The sequence below is a fragment of the Mobula hypostoma genome, chromosome 5 (assembly GCF_963921235.1).
Source record: "Mobula hypostoma chromosome 5, sMobHyp1.1, whole genome shotgun sequence".
In the NCBI taxonomy this organism is placed as follows: Eukaryota; Metazoa; Chordata; class Chondrichthyes; order Myliobatiformes; family Myliobatidae; genus Mobula; species Mobula hypostoma.
Window position 1 is genome coordinate 196,398,938 of NC_086101.1, and position 19,928 is coordinate 196,418,865.

General features: G+C 47.4%; 1 protein-coding gene across 1 annotated transcript in view; it reads right to left on the bottom strand.

Moving 5' to 3' along the window:
• spef2 (sperm flagellar 2) overlaps positions 1–19,928 on the bottom strand; it is a 224,545-nt gene that overhangs the window by 91,212 nt on the left and 113,405 nt on the right. Inside the window, exons 22-25 of the mRNA XM_063049753.1 lie at positions 14,051–14,199; positions 12,285–12,412; positions 10,558–10,952; positions 5,255–5,447 (exon numbers count right to left, since the gene is read on the bottom strand). Of these exons, the coding sequence (XP_062905823.1) occupies positions 5,255–5,447; positions 10,558–10,952; positions 12,285–12,412; positions 14,051–14,199 (865 nt within the window). The remainder of the gene's footprint in view (positions 1–5,254; positions 5,448–10,557; positions 10,953–12,284; positions 12,413–14,050; positions 14,200–19,928) is intronic.

Sequence of the window (19,928 nt, forward strand, 5' to 3'; positions counted from 1 at the left end):
GTCGTCCACCAGCAGTCAATCTCTCTGCACACAATCTTTAGCCGTTCACTCCCTCCCCGTCCATCTGTCTGCACAGTCTTTATCTGTCAACCCACCAGTCCATTTGTCGGCACACAGTCTTTAGTCATTAATTCCCTCCTCGTTCATCTGTCTGCAGTCTTCAGATGTCCACTCACTCCCTGTCGATCTCTCTGCACACAGACTCTAGTTATCCAAGCCTGCCCACCCACCTGTCCATCCGCCTGCACAGTCTTTAACCATACCCCCTCCCCCCGATCATTCTGCCTTCACACAGTCTTGAGTTATCCACTCACTCCTCATCCATCTGTCTGCACACAGTCCGTAGCCGTCCACTCCCTCACTGTCCACCTGTCTGCAGACAGACTTTTGCCATCCACTCTACTCCCCTCGGTCTGTCTGCACACGTCTTTAGCCATCCACTCTGCCCCGTACATCTGTCTGCACAGTCTTACCCATCCACTCTCTCCTTGTCCATTTATCTGTACACAGCCTTTAGTCATCCACCAGCTGTTAATCTGTCTGCACACAATCATCAGCCGTCTGCGTCCCGTCCATCTGTCTGCACACAGGCTACATCCCATCCATCTGTCTGCACACAGTCATCAGCCGTCTACGTCCCGTCCATCTGTCTGCACACAGTCATCAGCCGTCTGCATCCCGTCCATCTGTCTGCACACAGTCATCAGCCGTCTGCATCCCGTCCATCTGTCTGCACACAGTCATCAGCCGTCTACGTCCCGTCCATCTGTCTGCACACAGGCTACATCCCATCCATCTGTCTGCACACAGTTATCAGCCATAGAACCATAGAAACTACAGCACAGAAACAGGCCCTTTGGCCCTTCTTGACTGTGCCGAACCATTTTCTGCCTAGTCCCACTGACCTGCACACGAACCATATCCCTCCATACACCTCCCATCCATGTATCTGTCCAATTTATTCTTAAATGTTAAAAAGAACCCGCATTTACCACCTCGTCTGGCAGCTCATTCCATACTCCCACCACTCTCTGTGTGAAGAAGCCCCCCCTAATGTTCCCTTTAAACTTTTCCCCCCTCACCTTTAACCCATGTCCTCTGGTTTTTTTCTCCCCTTGCCTCAGTGGAAAAAGCCTGCTTGCATTCACTCTATCTATACCCATCGTAATTTTATATACCTCTATCAAATCTCCCCTCATTCTTCTACGCTCCAGGGAATAAAGTCCTAACCTATTCAACCTTTCTCTGTAACTGAGTTTCTCAAGTCCCGGCAATATCCTTGTAAACCTTCTCTGCACTCTTTCAACCTTATTTATATCCTTCCTGTAATTTGGTGACCAAAACTGAACACAATACTCCAGATTCGGCCTCACCAATGCCTTATACAACCTCATCATAACATTCCAGCTCTTATACTCAATACTTCGATTAATAAAGGCCAATGTACCAAAAGCTCTCTTTACGACACTATCTACCTGTGACGACACTTTTAGGGAATTTTGTATCTGCATTCCCAGATCCCTCTGTTCCACTGCACTCCTCAGTGCCTTAGCATTAACCCTGTATGTTCTACCTTGGTTTGTCCTTCCAACGTGCAATACCTCACACTTGTCAGTATTAAACTCCATCTGCCATTTTTCAGCCCATTTTTCCAGCTGGTCCAAGTCCCTCTGCAGGTTCTGAAAACCTTCCTCACTGTCTACTACACCTCCAATCTTTGTATCATCAGCAAACTTGCTGATCCAATTTACCACATTATCATCCAGATCATTGATATAGATGACAAATAACAATGGACCCAGCACTGATCCCTGTGGCACACCACTAGTCACAGGCCTCCACTCAGAGAAGCAATTCTCTACCACCACTCTCTGGCTTCTTCCATCGAGCCAATGTCTAATCCAATTTACCACCTCTCCATGTATACCTAGTGACTGAATTTTCCTAACTAACCTCCCATGCGGGACCTTGTCAAAGGCCTTACTGAAGTCCATGTAGACAATATCCACTGCCTTCCCTTCATCCACTTTGCTGGTAACCTCCTCGAAAAACTCCAACAGATTGGTCAAACATGACCTACCACGCACAAAGCCATGTTGACTCTCCCTAATAAGCCCCTGTCTATCCAAATGCTTGTAGATTCTGTCTCTTAGTACTCCCTCCAATAACTTACCTACTACTGACGTTAAACTTACCGGCCTATAATTTCCCGGATTACTTTTCGATCCTTTTTTAAACAACGGAACAACATGAGCCACTCTCCAATCCTCCGGCACTTCACCCGTAGACAGCGACATTTTAAATATTTCTGCCAGGGCCCCCGCAATTTCAACACTAGTCTCCTTCAAGGTCCGAGGGAACACTCTGTCAGGTCCCGGGGATTTATCCACTTTAATGCCGTCTGCATCCCGTCCATCTTTCTGCACACAGTCATCAGCCGTCTACATCCCATCCATCTGTCTGCACACAGTCATCAGCCGTCTGCATCCCATCCATCTGTCTGCACACAGTCATCAGCCGTCTACATCCCATCCATCTGTCTGCACACAGTCTTTAGCCGTCCACTCCCTCCCTGTCCATCTGTAACACTTGCTTCGCCTAGCGGCTTGATCTCACTCCTCGTCCCAGTCCAGCCCCTCATGCACCCGTCGTGACAAAACATTCGCATCAGTGTTCCAGCTCCCCGGCCAGTACTTCAGGCTATGATTTCAGCCGATGGCCTGTGGCATCCAGTTTCGCCGAGGTCAGGATGTAAGTCAGGGGGTTGTTTCCATCCTCACCTCAAACTTGGCCCCGTAGAGACAGTCACTCAGCTTATCCACCACCACCCATTTCAACACCAGGAATTCCAACTTGTGCGTGGGATAGTATTTCACGGAGGGCGACAAACTCCGGCTAACAAATGCCACAGGCCTCAACCTGGTGTCCTGATCCTGATACAGGACATCCCCTAAACCCTCTTGGCAGTACATACAGTAATCAGAGGTCCGCAAAAGCCAGCACCGGTGCTTGGGCCAGCAACTCCTTCAGCGACTGAAAAGCATCCTCACATTTTACATCCTACCTCGGTCCAAAGGGCTCCGATGGGTTTAAATATTGTCCACCCTCTGGTCCTTCTTTCCCCCTCCCTTTCTTCTCCTAGGGAGAGGAACCACACAGAAGCTGATTCAAGGGGTGACTCACTTTGGCATAACCCTTCACGAATCTCCAATAATAGCCACAGAACCCCCGGAACGAGTGCAAAATGCTCACAGTCCTGTCCTTTGGCAGACCTGGCACTTGTCCAGGGAAAGTTTTAACCCTTCAGCTTTCAGGTGGCCCAGCACCTTTAGCAGCCTCACTTCATGTTCTTCTAAGGTGGATCCAAATACTATGAGATCATCCAAATACACCAACACCTCAAGCAAGTTCATATCCCGCACTGTCTTCTCCATGACCCGCTGGAAGGTTGCAGGAGCTCCCGATATGCCCTGGGGCATCCTTTCAAACTGGAAGAATCTGGAAGAATCCCAGGGGACATTTACAGTTGAAGTCAGAAATTTACATACACCTTAGCCAAATACATTTAAACTCAGTTTTTCACAATTCCTGACATTTAATCCTCGAAAATATTTCCTGTTTTAGGTCAGTTAAGATCACTACTTTAAGAATGTGAAATGTCAGAATAATAGTAGAGAGAATTATTTATTTCAGTTTTTATTTCTTTCATCACTTTCCCAGTGGGTCGGAAGTTTACATACACTTTGTTAGTATTTGGTAGCATTGCCTTTAAATTGTTTAACTTGGGTCAAACATTTTGGGTAGCCTTCCACAAGCTTTCACAGTAAGTTGCTGGAATTTTGTTCCATTTCTCCAGACAGACCTGGTGTAACTGAGGCAGGTTTGTAGGCCTCCTTGCTCACATGTTTTTTCAGTTCTACCCACAAATTTTCTATCGGATTGAGGTCAGGGCTTTGTGATGGCCACTCCAGTACCTTGACTTTGTTGTCCTTAAGCAATCTGGCCACAACTTTGGAGGTATGCTTGGGGTCATTGTCCATTTGGAAGACCCATTTGCGATCGAGCTTTAACTTCCTGGCCGATCTCTTGAGATGTTGCTTCAATATATCCACATAATTTTCCTTCCTCATGATGCCATCTATTTTGTGAAGTGCACCAGTCCCTCCTGCAGCAAAGCACCCCCACAACATGATGCTGCCACCCCCATGCTTCACAGTTGGGATGGTGTTCTTCAGCTTGCAAGCCTCACCCTTTTTCCTCCAAACAACAATGGTCATTATGGCCAAACAGTTCAATTTTTGTTTCATCAGACCAGAGGACATTTCTCCAGAAAGTAAGATCTTTGTCCCCATGTGCACTTGCAAACTGTAGTCTGGCTTTTTTATGGTGGTTTTGGAGCAGTGGCTTCTTCCTTGCTGAGCAGCCTTTCAGGTTATGTCGATATAGGACTAGTTTTACTGTGGATATGGATACTTGTCTACCTGATTCCTCCAGCATCTTTACAAGGTCCTTTGCTGTTGTTCTGGGATTGATTTGCACTTTTCACGGCAAAGTACGTTCATCTCTAGGAGACAGAATACGTCTCCTTCCTGAGTGGTATGACGGCTGCGTGGTCCCATGGTGTTTATACTAGCATACTAATGTTTGTACAGATGAACGTGGTACCTTCAGGAATTTGGAAATTGCTCCCAAGGATGAATCAGACTTGACATCATTTTCTGACCTCAATCTGTTAGAAAATTTGTGGGCAGAACTGAAAAAGCGTGTGCGAGCAAGGAGGCCTACAAACCTGACTCAGTTACACTAGTTCTGTCTGGAGCAATGGAACAAAATTGCAGCAACTTACTGTGAGAAACTTGTGGAAAGCTACCCAAAACGTTTGACCCAAGTTAAATAATTTAAAGGCAATGCTACCAAATACTAACAAAGTGTATGTAAATTTCCGACCCACTGGGAAAGTGATGAAAGAAATAAAAGCTGAAATAAATCATTCCCTCTACTATTATTCTGATATTTCATATTCTTAAAATAAAGTAGTGATCTTAACTGACCTAAGGCAGGGAATGTTTTCTAGGATTAAATGTCAGGAATTGTGAAAAACTGAGTTTAAACGTATTTGGCTAAGGTGTATGTAAATTTCTGACTTCAACTGTAAATGCCATCTTCTCTTTGTCGGCCTCACTCATCGGGATCTGGTAATATCCACTCCTCAAGTTCAACCCACTGAAACACTTCGCACACTAGACAGGCCAACCCATTTTCAATCCTCGGGACCGCATGCTGGTCAGGGACGGTGCGCCTGTTCAGGGTCCTGAAGTCCACATGCATGCGTACCTTCCCGTTCTTCTTCTGGGCCACTACTACTGGGGATGCATAGGGGTTTCGGAACTCAGTGATGATCCCAGCTTCCTTCAACTTACACAAATGCTGCTGCACGTCTTCCACGTCTGCGGGGGCCAGTTGTCACAACCTCTCTCTAAACAGCGTGTCCTCAGTGGTTAACTTTCCCCCCTTTTCCATTAGTTTCTCCCCAGCGAGCCTCACGGGGGCACTAGACATTACCGTCACTGGGAACAAATGCGCCAGGGGCACCCCTCGCTTGAAGGAGACCTCCCTCTTTGTAGGGTTTCTGATGATCACTGTCATCCTGCTCGCCTGTACAACCAAGGGCTTCTGCACCTCAGGCCTCACCAGTAGCCCAGCAGAAAATCCCACTCCCCCTCATCGTCTTCCAGAGCGCCCACTAAGAGGGCTTCACCCTCAGGCACTCCGGGAAAGTTGGGGGTCCCCATCACTCTCGCTACTTCCCCGGGCCGTACCACAATTTGCTTCTACTGGGTGCATCACACAGTCCCTAGTCTAAATTCGGTATCCGGCCCAATGCTGCCAAGTACTTCCTCAAAAGCAGCTTGAAACCCCGGGTGCACGGACAATGTCCTCAAAAAGCTCTCACCCGCCTTCTCCTTGCAGGCCCCCATGAGCCTCCTCACAAGCAGGGTGTTGGTCCCCACAAGAATTGAAATGCGGCGCCTCACAACTGGATCCGGACAAACCAGCACTAATGTCTCAGGAACATCAGACACTCCCACATCGGCCTCCGAGAACTCCAGTTTCACTGACAAGTAACCGTCGTATGGATAATCACCAGCACTGATACCCCAATCTCCAGTGCACTGAATGGTGTCAAGGGTGTGACGATATCCTGAATTATCCCTTATAGACTGTGCTTTTAAAAAGAGAGAGGGAGAGCGTGCAGCTGGTGGAGGCACTGCTGAGAGCTGTACAGCACAAACACCTTGTGAGAGGGAGAGAGAGAGAGGGAGAGAGGGAGAGAGGGAGAGAGAGGCAAAGACTGCTCACAGTTTGTTTGGAATTTCTGCAAGGATACTGCCAGCTTCTGAGTTCCTACAGAGACAGAAGGGAGAAGCTACTTCATGGACAGCTGGCGTTCAGCACAACAGTATTTAAACCAGCGTAATTGCCTGTTTCACAGGACACGCAGATGCACTAAGGTGTGGTGAAGTTACCACTATTCTGCTCAGGTGCCCACGAGTGCGGGACTGAGGGGCGATCTGTGATTATTAGTGCGTGAAAGAGTGACCCTGTGGAGTGTACCAGTGTGTCTAACCTTTGCCTGAGTCGGTAGACTATCACTTCAAGATGGTGCTCTTAAGTTGGTCAAGTTTGGCTAACTTGGAAGTTTCGGAGGACAGTGGGAAGAATCAACGGCATCGGCTTACTCGGACAACAACAACACCTCTCTCTCTCCATCAGTACTCAACTGAATACCACGAACTGAACTTATTCCCTTTACCCATCATTGTAAGGCTATATCCATTTACCCCTAGGCTTGAGGAAGCTTGGTTTTTATATTTCCACACACACACACATATATATATATATATATATATATATAAAATCATTGCTAACCTGTTTGATATATCTGAATTTATATTACTGTATTGCGTAGTTACTAATAAATAGTGTTAGTTAACAGCACTACCAGACGCCAAGCTGTTTTCCATTCCTGCTGGTTCTTTAACCCATCACGGGGTATGTGACAAGGGTAAATGCTTCAGATACTGGTTGTAAAACAAATGGTACAACAACGTGACCTGCGACCCGGTGTCGAGTATGGCTTTAGCGTAGATCCCCTCTATCCGTAGCGACACACTGGAGCGTGGTCCCACTAAGCCTTCAGGAATTGGGTCTTTTGCTTTCGGAAGTTCCTTGGTACATTGCTGGGAACCAGGCCGTTGCCTCACTGGGTCTCCTATAAGTTTCCCGACACCTCTCCCTGCTTAAGTACCCGGGGGCTCACTCCCCGAGGGGCTTTCTGCCGCTCACATTCCCGCCGGAAGTGTCCCTCTCCCCACAGTTATAGCACACGCTACCAGCCGCCCCTCTTCTTGCAGAACACCGGCCACCTGCAGCCCTCTACGTCATCCGTCCCCTTGGGGGGGGGGGGCTCTGTACCAGTCCTATCATATGGAGGGTCCACACCCGCTGTTAACACCCGGGACGTCTCAGTTCTCAGCTCTGCCGCTTCCCCAGAACTCAATTCCAGCCGCTGTTTTGTCTTCAGGGCAGTCAGGTTACAGTAAACTTGGGGTATGGTGTCATCAGAAGCCCCCAGTTGATCCACTGCTCTATCCTGCCTGACGGTATGGACAACCCATTGCCCCGCCTCCCCTGGGACACCGATAGACACTGGCAGCCCCACCGCCATTACGTTAGCGCTAGTCTGAACTAGAACAAGGTCTCAGCCCGGCATTTTATCAAACTTTCGTGCTACGATTTCAACTTTGCCAACCGCTTTAACCATACTCAAAAATCGAATTAACAATTCATTCGTGGTACGAATATCCACCCCACTCAACACACACGCATCATTAACTGCAATCTCACAGAGGCACACCAGCACTGATTTAAACAGGGCAATCACACAGCATCCAACGGAATCAATCCAGGACGCAGCTCCCAACATTGTAACACTCGCTTCACCAAGCGGCTTGATCTCGGGGGTGATAACCCCCTTGCCCAGTCAAATTTAAAAAATCTCATTTAGGTGGATGCTGCGCGATGTGTCCCGTTACAAATCAGTACCCCGAAATAACAAACTGTGCACAATATGTGATTAAATGATTAAGCTTTATAACTCTTACTTTGACTACGTGGTTAGTAGAAAACAAAATATAAAAGAAAAAGGGCGCCAATCTAATTAAACATCTGTGCACAATCGTTGGAGCTCGGTCAGTAGCCTGCCTTCCACCACTCGAATTCCTCCGAGCGTCGCCGACCTTCGGACCCCCGCTCGGAGTCCATTCCATCTGGTGGCCTACTGAATCGCTCCATTCGCGTCTTCTCTCTTCATCCCTCTCGCAAAAGCCCGTGAAACCAACAGCTTCCAGAATCACTAGAAAGGGCAACAGAATCCTGATGGGCTAACCTGCATAATTATCTCCAGCCATAAACCAAACATTTCTGCTGCAGAGAAACCATTACCTCAACAATTAACATTACAGAGAAGCCATTACATTAGCCTTAGCAGTGAAACATAACAAAGAAGCCATCACAAGTCTTTAGCCGTCTACCACCACCGTCTAATTGCCTGCAACAGTCTTTAGTTGTCCATCACTGCTGTCCATCTGACTGCACACCATTTTTACCCGTCCACTCCCTCGAACTCCATCCATCTGCACACAGTCCTTAGCCATCAACCCACCTATCCACCTGTCTGCACACCATTTTTAGCCGTCCATTCCTCCCTGTCCATCTGCCTGCATACGGTCTTCAGCTGTCCACTCTGAACCCTGTCTGTATGTCTGCACACAGCCTCAACCCCTGCAGTTGGTCTGTGCCTGCCACCATTCCTTACGCCTGAGCCAGGACCTCCCTGGGTACGTCCGAGATTCCACAGACACACAGCCCCATGACTCATGGCATTTCATTGAATTGACTTTATAAATTACATCCTTCACATACATGACGAGTAAAAATCTCTACGTTACATCTCCGTCTAAATGTGCAATGTATAGTCATTTATAACAAATAGTATGTACAACAGGACAGCTAATATAACACAGAAATACAGTTGTGTCAGCACGAGTTCATCAGTCTGTTAGCCTGGTGGAAGAAGCTGTCCCGGAGCCTGTTGGTCCTGGCTTTTATGCTGTGGTTCTGTTTCCCAGATGGTAACAGCTGCAACAGTTTGTGGTTGGGGTGACTTAGGTCCCCAATGATCCTACGGGACCTTCTTACATACCTGTCTTTGTAAATGTCCTGAATAGTAGGAAGTTCACATCTACTGATGCGCTGGGCTGTCCGCACCACTCTCTGCAGAGCCCTACGATTGAGGGAAGTACAGTTCCCATACCAGGCAGTGATGCAGCCAGTCAGGATGCTCCCAATTGTGCCCCTATAGAAAGTTCTTAGAATTTGGGGGCCCATACCAAACTTCTTCAACCGTGTGAAGTGAAAGAGGTGCTGTTGTACTTTTTTCACCACACAGCCGGTATGTACAAACCATGTGAGATCCTCGGTGATGTTTATGCTGAGGAATTTAAAGCTGTTCACCCTCTCAGCCCCAGATCCATTGATGTCAATAGGGGCTAGCCTGTTTCCATTTCTCCTGTAATCCACAACCAGTTCCTTTGTCTTTGCGACATTGAGGGAGAGGTTGTTTTCTTGACACCACTGTGTCAGGGTGATGACTTCTTCTCTGTAGGCTGCCTCATTATTATTTGAGATTAGGCCAATCAGTGTAGTATTATCAGCAAATTTAATTAGCAAATTGGAGCTGTGGGTGGCGCCACAGACATGGGTATACAGAAAGTATAAGGTGGGGGGCTTAGTACACAGCCCTGAGGGGCTCCTGTGTTGAGGGTCAGAGGGTTGGAGGTGAGGGAGCCCACTCTTACCACCTACCGGCGATCTGACAGGAAGTCCATGATCCAGCTGCACAAGGCAGGGTGAAGGCTGATGTCTCTGAGCTTCTTGTCGAGCCTGGAGGGAATTATGGTGTTGAATGCTGAACTGTAGTCGAAAAACAGCATTCTCACAGAAGTATCCCTCTTCACCAGATGTGTAAGGATGGTGTGTAGAGCTGTGGTTATTGCGTTATCTGTTGGTCAGTTGTGTTGGTAGGTGAATTGTAGGGGGTCCAGTGTGGGTGGTAACAAGCTGCAGATGTCGTCCTTGACCAGCCTCTCAAAGCATTTGCTGATTATTGAGGTGAGTGTGACAGGACACCAGTCATTCAGACATATTACCTTGGTCTTTTTAGGAACAGGGACAATGATGGATGTTTTGAAGCAGGAGGGCACGCTACACTGGGAGAGGGAGAGATTAAAAATGTCTGTAAACACACCTGCCAGTTGTGCCACGCACATCCTGAGTACCCACCCTGGGATGCCGTCCGGTCCTGCAGCCCTGCGACTGTCCACTCGCTGGAAACACTTTGGCCTCAGAGATGACTAAGCTGCAGGTAGCATCAGCTGTAGGTCTCCTCAGAGGCTCAGTGGTGGCAACATTGAACCGAGCGTAAAAAGATTTAGCTCATCTGGGAGAGAGGCAGCGATGTTAGAAACTCGACAGCGTTACGCTTTGAAGTCTGTGATGGTGTGCTGACCTTGCCATAAGCAGCGTGTGTCGGTGGAAAGTTGTGTCTGGGTCTTGTCCCTGTATTGACATTTTGCTGCCTTGATGAATTTGTGCGGATCGTAGCTGCATTTCGTGAGCTCCTGCTGATTACCAGCAACGTAAGCTCTGTTTCGTGCGGTAAGTGCTGCTCGCACGGAACTGTTGATCCAGGGTTTCTGGTTTGGATAGACACTGACCGATTTCTCGGGGACAAAATCCTCGATGCACTTCCGGATGAAACTCGTGACTCCTTCCCTGAACTCGGAGATATCCTTATCATGGAAGACTTTCCAGTCGACATCAAAGCTGTCCTGTAGCATGGAGGTGAGATTGGTCAGACCAACAATGGATGGTTTTAAACTGTGGCTGCCTCTAGTTTCAGCTTCTGCCTGTACGTCAGCAGAAGCAAGATGGAGGAGTGATCTGACTTTCCAAATGGCAGATGGAGGAGCACTTTGAACCATTGTGGAAGGGAAGGTAGCAGTGATCAAGTATGCTATCTCCCCATGTGCTCACCTGGACGTGTTGGCAAAACTTTGGAGAGACTTCGGTCCATACTCACCTGTGTTCACACTCGGGAAGGATCCTGCACTTTGGGTTCACACTAGGGGAGGGGCCCACACTCATCTGTGTTCACATGGGGAGGGCCCACAGTCTGTTTTCACACTAGGGGAGGGACAACACTCCGTGTTCACACTTGGGGAGGGGCTCACACTATGTGTTCACAGTTAGGGAGGGATCCACACTCTGTTGACACTCGGGGCTGGGCACGCTTGTCTGTGTCCACACTCAGGGTTGGGCATGCAATCCCGATACATCCCCTTTAATGTTTTTCCCACTTCCCTAAATCCCATGCACTCTTGTAATTGGGATCTCCCTGAAGAAAGAATCTGACTGTCTACTCAAAATATGCCTCTGATAGTTTTTTATTCTTCTTTCACATCACAACGATAGGGACCTGAGGAGCACTTTTTCCTCACAGAGGATGGATGGATGTATGGAACAAGCTGCCAAAGTAGGTGGTAGAGGGGGGGTAGAATTCCAGCTATAAAAGGACAGATTTAGTGGGATACGTGTCAAACACAGTGAAATGCGACTCTCTCGTATACACTTGGACCCGCTTATTATCATATACAGAACTTTCCTTTGCATTCCATTCATACAGATCACCTCATCACATCCACACATCGAGGGAAAAGGAACAACAGAATGCAGAATAAGTTGCTACATTAACAGAGAAAGCGCACTGTAGGTGCAAGGCCAGGATCAGGTAGATTATGAGATCAAGAGTCCATCGTTTTTGTACTAGACAATTCAATGGTCTTATGAATGCGGAGTAAAAGCTGTCCTGGGGCCTGGTGGTACATGCATTCAGACATTTGCATCTTCTACTGAATGGAAGGTGAGAGAGGCAAGAATGAACAGAGTGGGTGGGGTGTCAGTTCCTTGACCCCTAGCCATCTACAGCACATGGCAGGTTGAGGGGAAGGAATGTGGGGGCGCCCAGGGTTCTGCACATCCATTCCCCACCCTCCCCCAGATCAGAGTCTGGGTACCTTCATGCCCTTCCTGCCCACTCCTCATCCCCTAGGCTGCTGGTTCCCTTTTCCCGGGATTCCCAGAGCTGGTGTCGTTCCCCTCACCGAAGCGTGTGCAGATCCTGGATGGCACGTTGCTGTTCCCTGCGCAGCTCCTGCATCACTCTGTGAATGGTGCTGGTGTACGTTTCCACAATGCTGTCCCAGTAATGACAGAGGTACTCCACAATCTCCTGAAACACAACAGACCCAGCCAGCCGCAAAGAACAGCTTTGTTACATAAATGACTTCTTACTTGAACTATTTTATAATTTAAACAATAATCACCCTTGCCCAGGACACACTCCACATCATGCAAGTCTCACCAGGTGGTCTCCAGAGAGACAGTGCACAGCACAGGCTCCCTCTCCAGAGACACATGAATACAGATGTAGCCTCAGAAGAGGGGCAAGCAGTCAGCTCGGGCAGAACCCCAACACTCGGGATATGGGCCAAATGCAACCAAACTGAATGAGCCTTGAATGGGAGTCCTGTGTCGGCATCCACTAGATGGGCTGAAAGACCTGGTTCTGTGCTCTCTGGCCGGCAAGATTGACGTACTGCAGTTCACGAGGGGTATCAGCCTGCTGCATGGTGCTGTGAGTGACCACTTTAGTTAGGCAGTGGCACACCCACTGTGAACGGGCCAGAGCCCTGGTGGGTTCAGCTGGTTTCTCCACCTTGCGGCACACAGAACCCCACTCCACACCCACCGCTGAATGGGCCAGTGGTTCAGCTGGTTTCTCCTCCTCACAGTCCATCCCTTCTTCACTCTCGTACTCCATGACTTGGGTTCTGTTTTCAAATAAATTCAATGCTGACTCATGTTTACAGAGTAAAAGGTGCCTCATAATTAATGAACAGTCATTTCCTTCCGAACTGGTTCTAAGCCAAAACTGTTTTTGAAGAAAAAGTTAGCAATTTGAAAAACTGAATTAAAACACAGAAATGGTGGAAATACTGAATATAGGGTCATATAGCATGGAAATAGATCCTTCAGTCCAAAAGGCTCATGCCAACCAAGATGTCCCCATTGAACCCTCAGCTGCCGGGTTACAGTGAACAATATACCAACCTCACACACCTGTAGTGTTACAATGAACAATGACCCCTCCTCTCTTCATCAGTGGTATCCTGTCAACAGTGTACCCCACGAAATTACCCCTATGGTATCCCATGGACAGTATGCTCCGGAGATATATACCTGCAGTATCCCATGGACAGAGTCCCACAGGTGTACAGAATACCCTGCGGATGTACACCTGCGGTATCTCATGGGCACTGAGCTCCGCGGATGTGTCCCGTGGACTGAGGGGGTATCCCATGGAGGGGGGGCCTTGGACAGTGTGCCCATGTATGTTCACCTGTGTTCACTCATGTACTATGGACAGTGCGTCATGTGGATGTATGCCAGTGGTGCCTTGGGAACAGAATACCCTGTGGATGTTCACCTGTGGTGTCCCATGGACAGTGTGCGATGTAGATGTTCATCTGTAGTATCTCATAGACACTGTGCCCTGTCGATGTACACCTGTGGTGTCCCATGGACAGTGTGCGATGTAGATGTTCACCTGTGGTGTCCCATAGACACTGTGCCCTGTCGATGTACACCTATGGTGTCCCATGCACAGTGTGCGATGTAGATGTTCACCTGTGGTGTCCCATAGACACTGTGCCCTGTCGATGTACACCTGTGGTGTCCCATGGACAGTGTGCGATGTAGATGTTCACCTGTGGTGTCCCATAGACACTGTGCCCTGTCGATGTACACCTGTGGTGTCCCATGGACAGTGTGCGATGTAGATGTTCACCTGTGGTGCTTTGGTGGTTACCTGGGGCACTGGCTCATCCACGTAGACCCACTGGTCAGAACCTGGTTTGGGAGCTGGGGGGAGGGCATCATCTGTCTCACCGGTGATCTCTGATGGGTATAGTTCTACTTTCGCCTTCTGTTCTTTGCCTTTTTTGCCTTTGGCGGAGCCTGTATCAGAAAGTGAACAGGATCAGCTTGGTTGAAGTACACAGTTCATGTATGAAGCTTTGACCAGGAACTAATTGGGAGATCAGAAGTTTGAGTGGACGGAATTTGACTCAGGTTTGCTGACAGAGTATGGAAGGCAGCTCCTCACAGCAGTTTTTTGGGGCTTTGACCAGCAGCCAATTGGTGCTTGTGATTGATTAGCAAGAACAAATTAAAGGAAGACAGAGGCAAGCAGATCAGCCATCATTGCAGCAACCATTGTTGGAGTGGACAGAGTTAAAGTGGAGATTTTGAGGCTTTAGCTCTTCGAAGCTTCAGTAAGAGAAGGCAAAAACAAAAAAGCTGAAGATAGAGGTTCCTGCTTCCCATTTCTGATAAGTTAGAGCAATACAGATGCCATGCAGGATAGTGAACAACTCCTCTTGCATCACATGGGAAGCTGGTGGGAAGTCCTGCATTCCTGACCACCATAACGGTGAGAAGTCCAGCTGCAGCTGGCAACAAACCACATTAAGGGGCTGCAGCTGGAACTGGATGAACTCCAGATCATTCGGGAGACTGAAGGGGTGATGGATAGGACATACAGAGAGGTAGTTACACCCAAGGTGCAGGGGACAGGAGACTGGACCACAGTCAGGAAGGGGAAAGGGGTTAAGGAGTGCAAAGTACCCCTGTGGCCATCCCCCTCAACAACAGGTATATCACTTTGGATAGTGACAGGGGAGGGAGGGATGACCTAACAGAGGAAAGTCACAGTGGTCAGGTCTCTGTGACTCAGAAGTGAAGTGGGGAGAAGAGGCACACTGTGGTGATAGGGTGTCGTTAGTCAGGCAAACAAAAAGGAGGTTCTGTGGAGAAGGCAGGCACGAGGAAATCTGCAGATGCTGGAAATTCAAGCAACACATAAAAAATGCTGGTGAACGCAGCAGGCCAGGCAGCATCTATAGGAAGAGGTACAGTAGACGTTTCGGGCTGGGACCCTTCGTCAGGGCTAACTGAAAGAAGAGCTAGTAAGTGGGAGGGGGAGGGGGAGATCTGAAATGCTAGGAGAAGACAGGAGGGGGAGGGATGGAGCCAAGAGCTGGACAGGTGATTGGCAAAAGGGATACCAGGCTGGAGAAGGGAGAGGATCATGGGACGGGAAGCCTGGGGAGAAAGAGAAGTGGGGAGGGGAGCCCGGAGGGTAGAGAGCAGGCAAGGAGTTATAGTGAGAGGGACAGAGGGAGAAAAAAAGAGAGAGAGAAAAAGGGGGGGGGGAATATATATATATATATATACACACACACACAAATAAAAATATTTAAATAAGCAAATAAGGGATGGGGTGTGAAGGAGAGGGGGGCATTAACGGAAGTTAGAGAAGTCTATATTCATGCCATCAGGTTATCTTTTCCCCCCTTTTTTTCTCTCTCTCTCTTTTTTCCCTCTGTCCCGGAGCTGGAGAGGACACAGTCCACCAGTGGCGCAAACCCATGACCCCCTGGGATTGACGACTGCCTACTAAGCAGTTGGTGTAGGAAGGAGGGCATAAGATTATTGGATCACTGGGCTCTCTTCCAGGGAAGGTGGGTCCTTTACAAAAGAGACATTTTGCACCTGATCTGGAGGGGTACTAATCTCCTGGCTAATCAAGAGCCTATCTATCTCTGTCTTAAATGCACCCAATGACTTGGCCTCCACAGTCGCTCGTGGCAACAAATTCCATAGATTTACCACCCTCAGACTAAAGTAATTTCTCCGCACCTCTGTTCTAAATGGACGTCCTTCAATCATGAAGTCGTATCCTCTTGTCCTAGACTCCCCTACCGTGGGAATTAACTTTGCCATATCTAATCTGTTCAGGCCTTTTAACATTTGGAATGTTTCTTTGAGATCCCCTCCACCCCCATTCTCCTGAACTCCAGCGAATACAGCCCAAGAGTTGCCAGATGTTCCTCTTACAGTAACCCTTTCATTCCTGGAATCATTCTTATGAATCTTCTCTGAACCCTCTCCAACGTCAGAATATCATTTCTAAAATAAGGAACCCAAAACTGCACACCATACTCCAAGTGTTGTCTCACGAGCCCCATATAGAGCCTCAACATCACATCCCTGCTCTTATATTCTATACATGTACCTCTAGAAATGAATGCCAACATTGCATTCATCTTCTGCACCACCGACTCAACCTGGAGTTAACCTTTAGGGCATCCTGCACAAGGACTCCCAAGTCCCTTTGCATCTCTGCATTTTGAATTCTCTCCCCATCTAAATAATAGTCTGCCCGTTTATTTCTTCCACCAAAGTGTATGACCGTACACTTTCCAACACTGTATTTCATTTGCCACTTCTTTGCCCATTCCCCTAAACTATCTAGGTCTCTCTGCAGGCTCTGTTTCCTCGACACAACCTGCTCCTCCACCTATTTTTGTATCATCGGCAAACTTAGCCACAGATCCATTAATCCTGTAGTCTAAGTCATTGACATACATCGTAAAAAGCAGTGGCCTCAACACCGACCCCGCTGGAACACCACTGGTCACTGGCAGCCAGCCAGAACAGGATCTCTTTATTCCCATTCTGTTTTTTGCCGATCAGCCAATGCTCCACCCATGCTAGTAGCTCCCCTGGAATTCCATGGGCTCTTATTTTGCTTAGCAGCCTCATGTGCAGCCTGAGATTTCAATGGTTTTAAAAATGTTGGTAAGACCTTAGACTAAGTCAGAAATCAAAAAGTTGAGCATGGTGTTTCTGGTGTCTTGAGCTGCGTATATTTCAATGCAAACAGTATTGTAGGAAAGGCATGGATCAACACCTGAAATTATGATATTGTAGCCATTAGTGAGATTTGGTTGCAGGACAGTCAGATCTGGCAGCTCAGTATTCCAGGATTCTGTTGTGTCAGAGAGGCAGGGATTAGAGGAGGAGAGGTGGCATGACTAGTCCAGGAAAATGTCACAGCAGTGCTCCGTCAAGACAGCCTGGAGAACTCATCCAGTGAGTTGTTGTGAGTGGAACTAAGAAATGTGGAAGGTATGACCATGTAAGTGGGGATATATTACAGACCACCCAATAGTCCTGGGGATTTAGAGAAACAAATTTATGAAGAGATCACAGACCTTTGCAAAAAACATAAGGTTGTTATATTAGGTGATCTTAACTTCCCACATTGACTGGGAATCCCATACTGTAAAAGGACTAGACGGGATAGAGTTTAACAATTGTGCTCAGGAAAGTTTCCTTCATCAGCACGTAGAAACCCCAAACAAGAGAGTGCGCGATTCTGCATCTGCTATTTGGGAAAGAGACAGGGCAGGTGACAGACTTTGCATTCAGTGACCACGATGCCATTAGTTACAAAGTAAATATGCAAAAAGATAAGTCTGGTCCGCAGGTTGAGATACTAAATTGGAGAAAGGCAAATTTTGTTGGTAACAGAAATAATCAAGCAAGTGTGGATTGGGACAGGCTGTTTTCTTGTAGAGGTGTCCTTGGTAAGTGGGAGGCCTTCAAAAGTGAAAGTTTGAGAGTACTCAGCTTGTGTGTGGCTGTCAGAATAAAAGGTAAAGAAAACAAGTGTAAGGAACCTTGGATTTCAAGAGATATTGAGGTCTTGATTGAGGAAACAAAGGCTACGTCCATACTATGCCGGATAATTTTGAAAATGCCAGTTTCAAGTAAAAACGATAGGCATACACACTAAGCGTTTTTCAAAATACCTTTGTCCACACTAAAACAGATATTTGGGTGAATCTCCTCCTACTGGGCATGCAAAGACACATCTACAGAAAACAAGCGAAGAGGAAACGGTATAATATTTACGTTTCTGCAGCAGCGTTGTGCTATTTCCATTGGTCAAAAACTAGAGTACCTACAACAACAGCAAAAGAAAGTTTTCAAAAATGTCTGAGGAATACAAGGAAAAGCTCCGCTGAAGAAATCAGACCGGACTTCTTCGTTTAGACAGACAATGAAGTCGAGCTGTTTCTGCGAGTTACAAACGACTACAAAGTCAGCAAAGCAGTGGAGAACGTGGAGATGCTTAACTCCAAACAAACTATTAACGTAGACAATAAAGTAAACAACGCACGCACGAAGCCGTCCTCTACCCAAGATCAACATTATCAACAATTACAAAATGTTAAATGGTCAACTCGACATAGACTACCAATCCCACATCAAACCCAAACCTTGGGCAGAAGAGGGCACTCAACTCAATTTGAAATACTAACTACCAAGTCAGATGTGTACAGCAATTCATTTTTCCCCCGCACAATTAAAGCATGGAATAATCTTCATCCTAACACAGTCACACAACCAAACCCAATTAAAATTAAGGCAGCTTTTCCTCTTCAAAATTCTCCTTCTTAAGCCCACCCTCCGCCACCTCCAGTTTAAGTTCCATGTGGAATATTTTGGAGGATCAAAAACCAAGAGAGTGGAATCTTCTGCTGCCAGACCTGCGCAGTATTTCTGACATTAATATTTTTAAAGATAGATTCAATCAAATCAATTTAGGGGAGCTAGTCAAAAAAGCTCACTTTACAATTTAACTCTCACGCTGTTCACACCGACTGCGCATTTAAACAATGGTGGTCAGTCAGCGACAGTGCCGGCTTGGAGACCAGGGGTACAGGAGATCACGGGTACGACCACCGCAGACTGGGAGACCGGAGGGTACGGACAGAAGAACAGAGGATGCAAACAGAGAAATCGAGGGGACCAGTTGAAGGCCACCTCCAGTTTAAATTCCATGCAGAATATTTTGGAGGACCAAGAACAGCTGTCCGGCAGTGCTTGCGCAGTCCCAAGCAGAAGCAGTAAAAGCATTGTTGCTGTGGTGTTGTCATGACAATGTTTTTAAATCTCTCCGTTTACCCTGTCTACACTACAACGTGAAACAATCGTTTTCAAATTTACACACTCTGGAGAGTGTTTTCAAAAATCTCCATTTTTGGGAAATGAAAACGCCGTTTCAGTGTGGGCGGCAGGTCAAAACGAAGAGAAAAAGCTTCACTTTCAAAATTATCCGGCGTAGCGTGGATGTAGCCTAAGTGTTTGGCATGGACTAGAAGGGCCGAGATGGCCTGTTTCCGTGCTGTAATTGTTATATGGTTAACTAGTGGTTGTAACGCTGGCATTCTTATGCTGCAGGTCTTGATGGAAACCAGGTGTGTTGTCAAAGAGAATTAGCAGCAAATGGGAAATTAACGGTCGGAACCGTGGCACAATCAAAGGAAAATAGGAGAAAATAGGGAATTAACGATTGGGACCGTGATAATATCCACCAGCCCTCAGGTCTATTTTCAATCTTTCCCCTCTCAGCTGAAACCTCTGACCTCTGGTTTTCCTCTCTGAGCATCTAAACTATGTCTGCTCCTCATGATTTTCAAAACTGCAGGGTCACCCCTCCACCTCCTGTACTCCAAGGAAAACATTCTAGTCTCTCCTTCTAACCCAATCCCTCTGGACCGAGTCCAACCTGGACCAACCAACATCCTGACTGTCATGTAGCGATTAGCATAATGCTTTACAGCCCCAGTGATGCGGGTTCAATTCCCGTCCCTGCCTTTCAGGAATTTGTACCTTCTCCCCGTGACTGTGTGGTTGCTCTGGTTTCCTTCTACATTCCTTAGAGATACTTGTTAGTTAGCAAGTTGTGCGCATGATATGTTGTTGCTAAAATCATGGTGATATTTGTGAGCTGCTCCCAGCACGTTCTTGGACTACATTCTCATTGAAGCAAA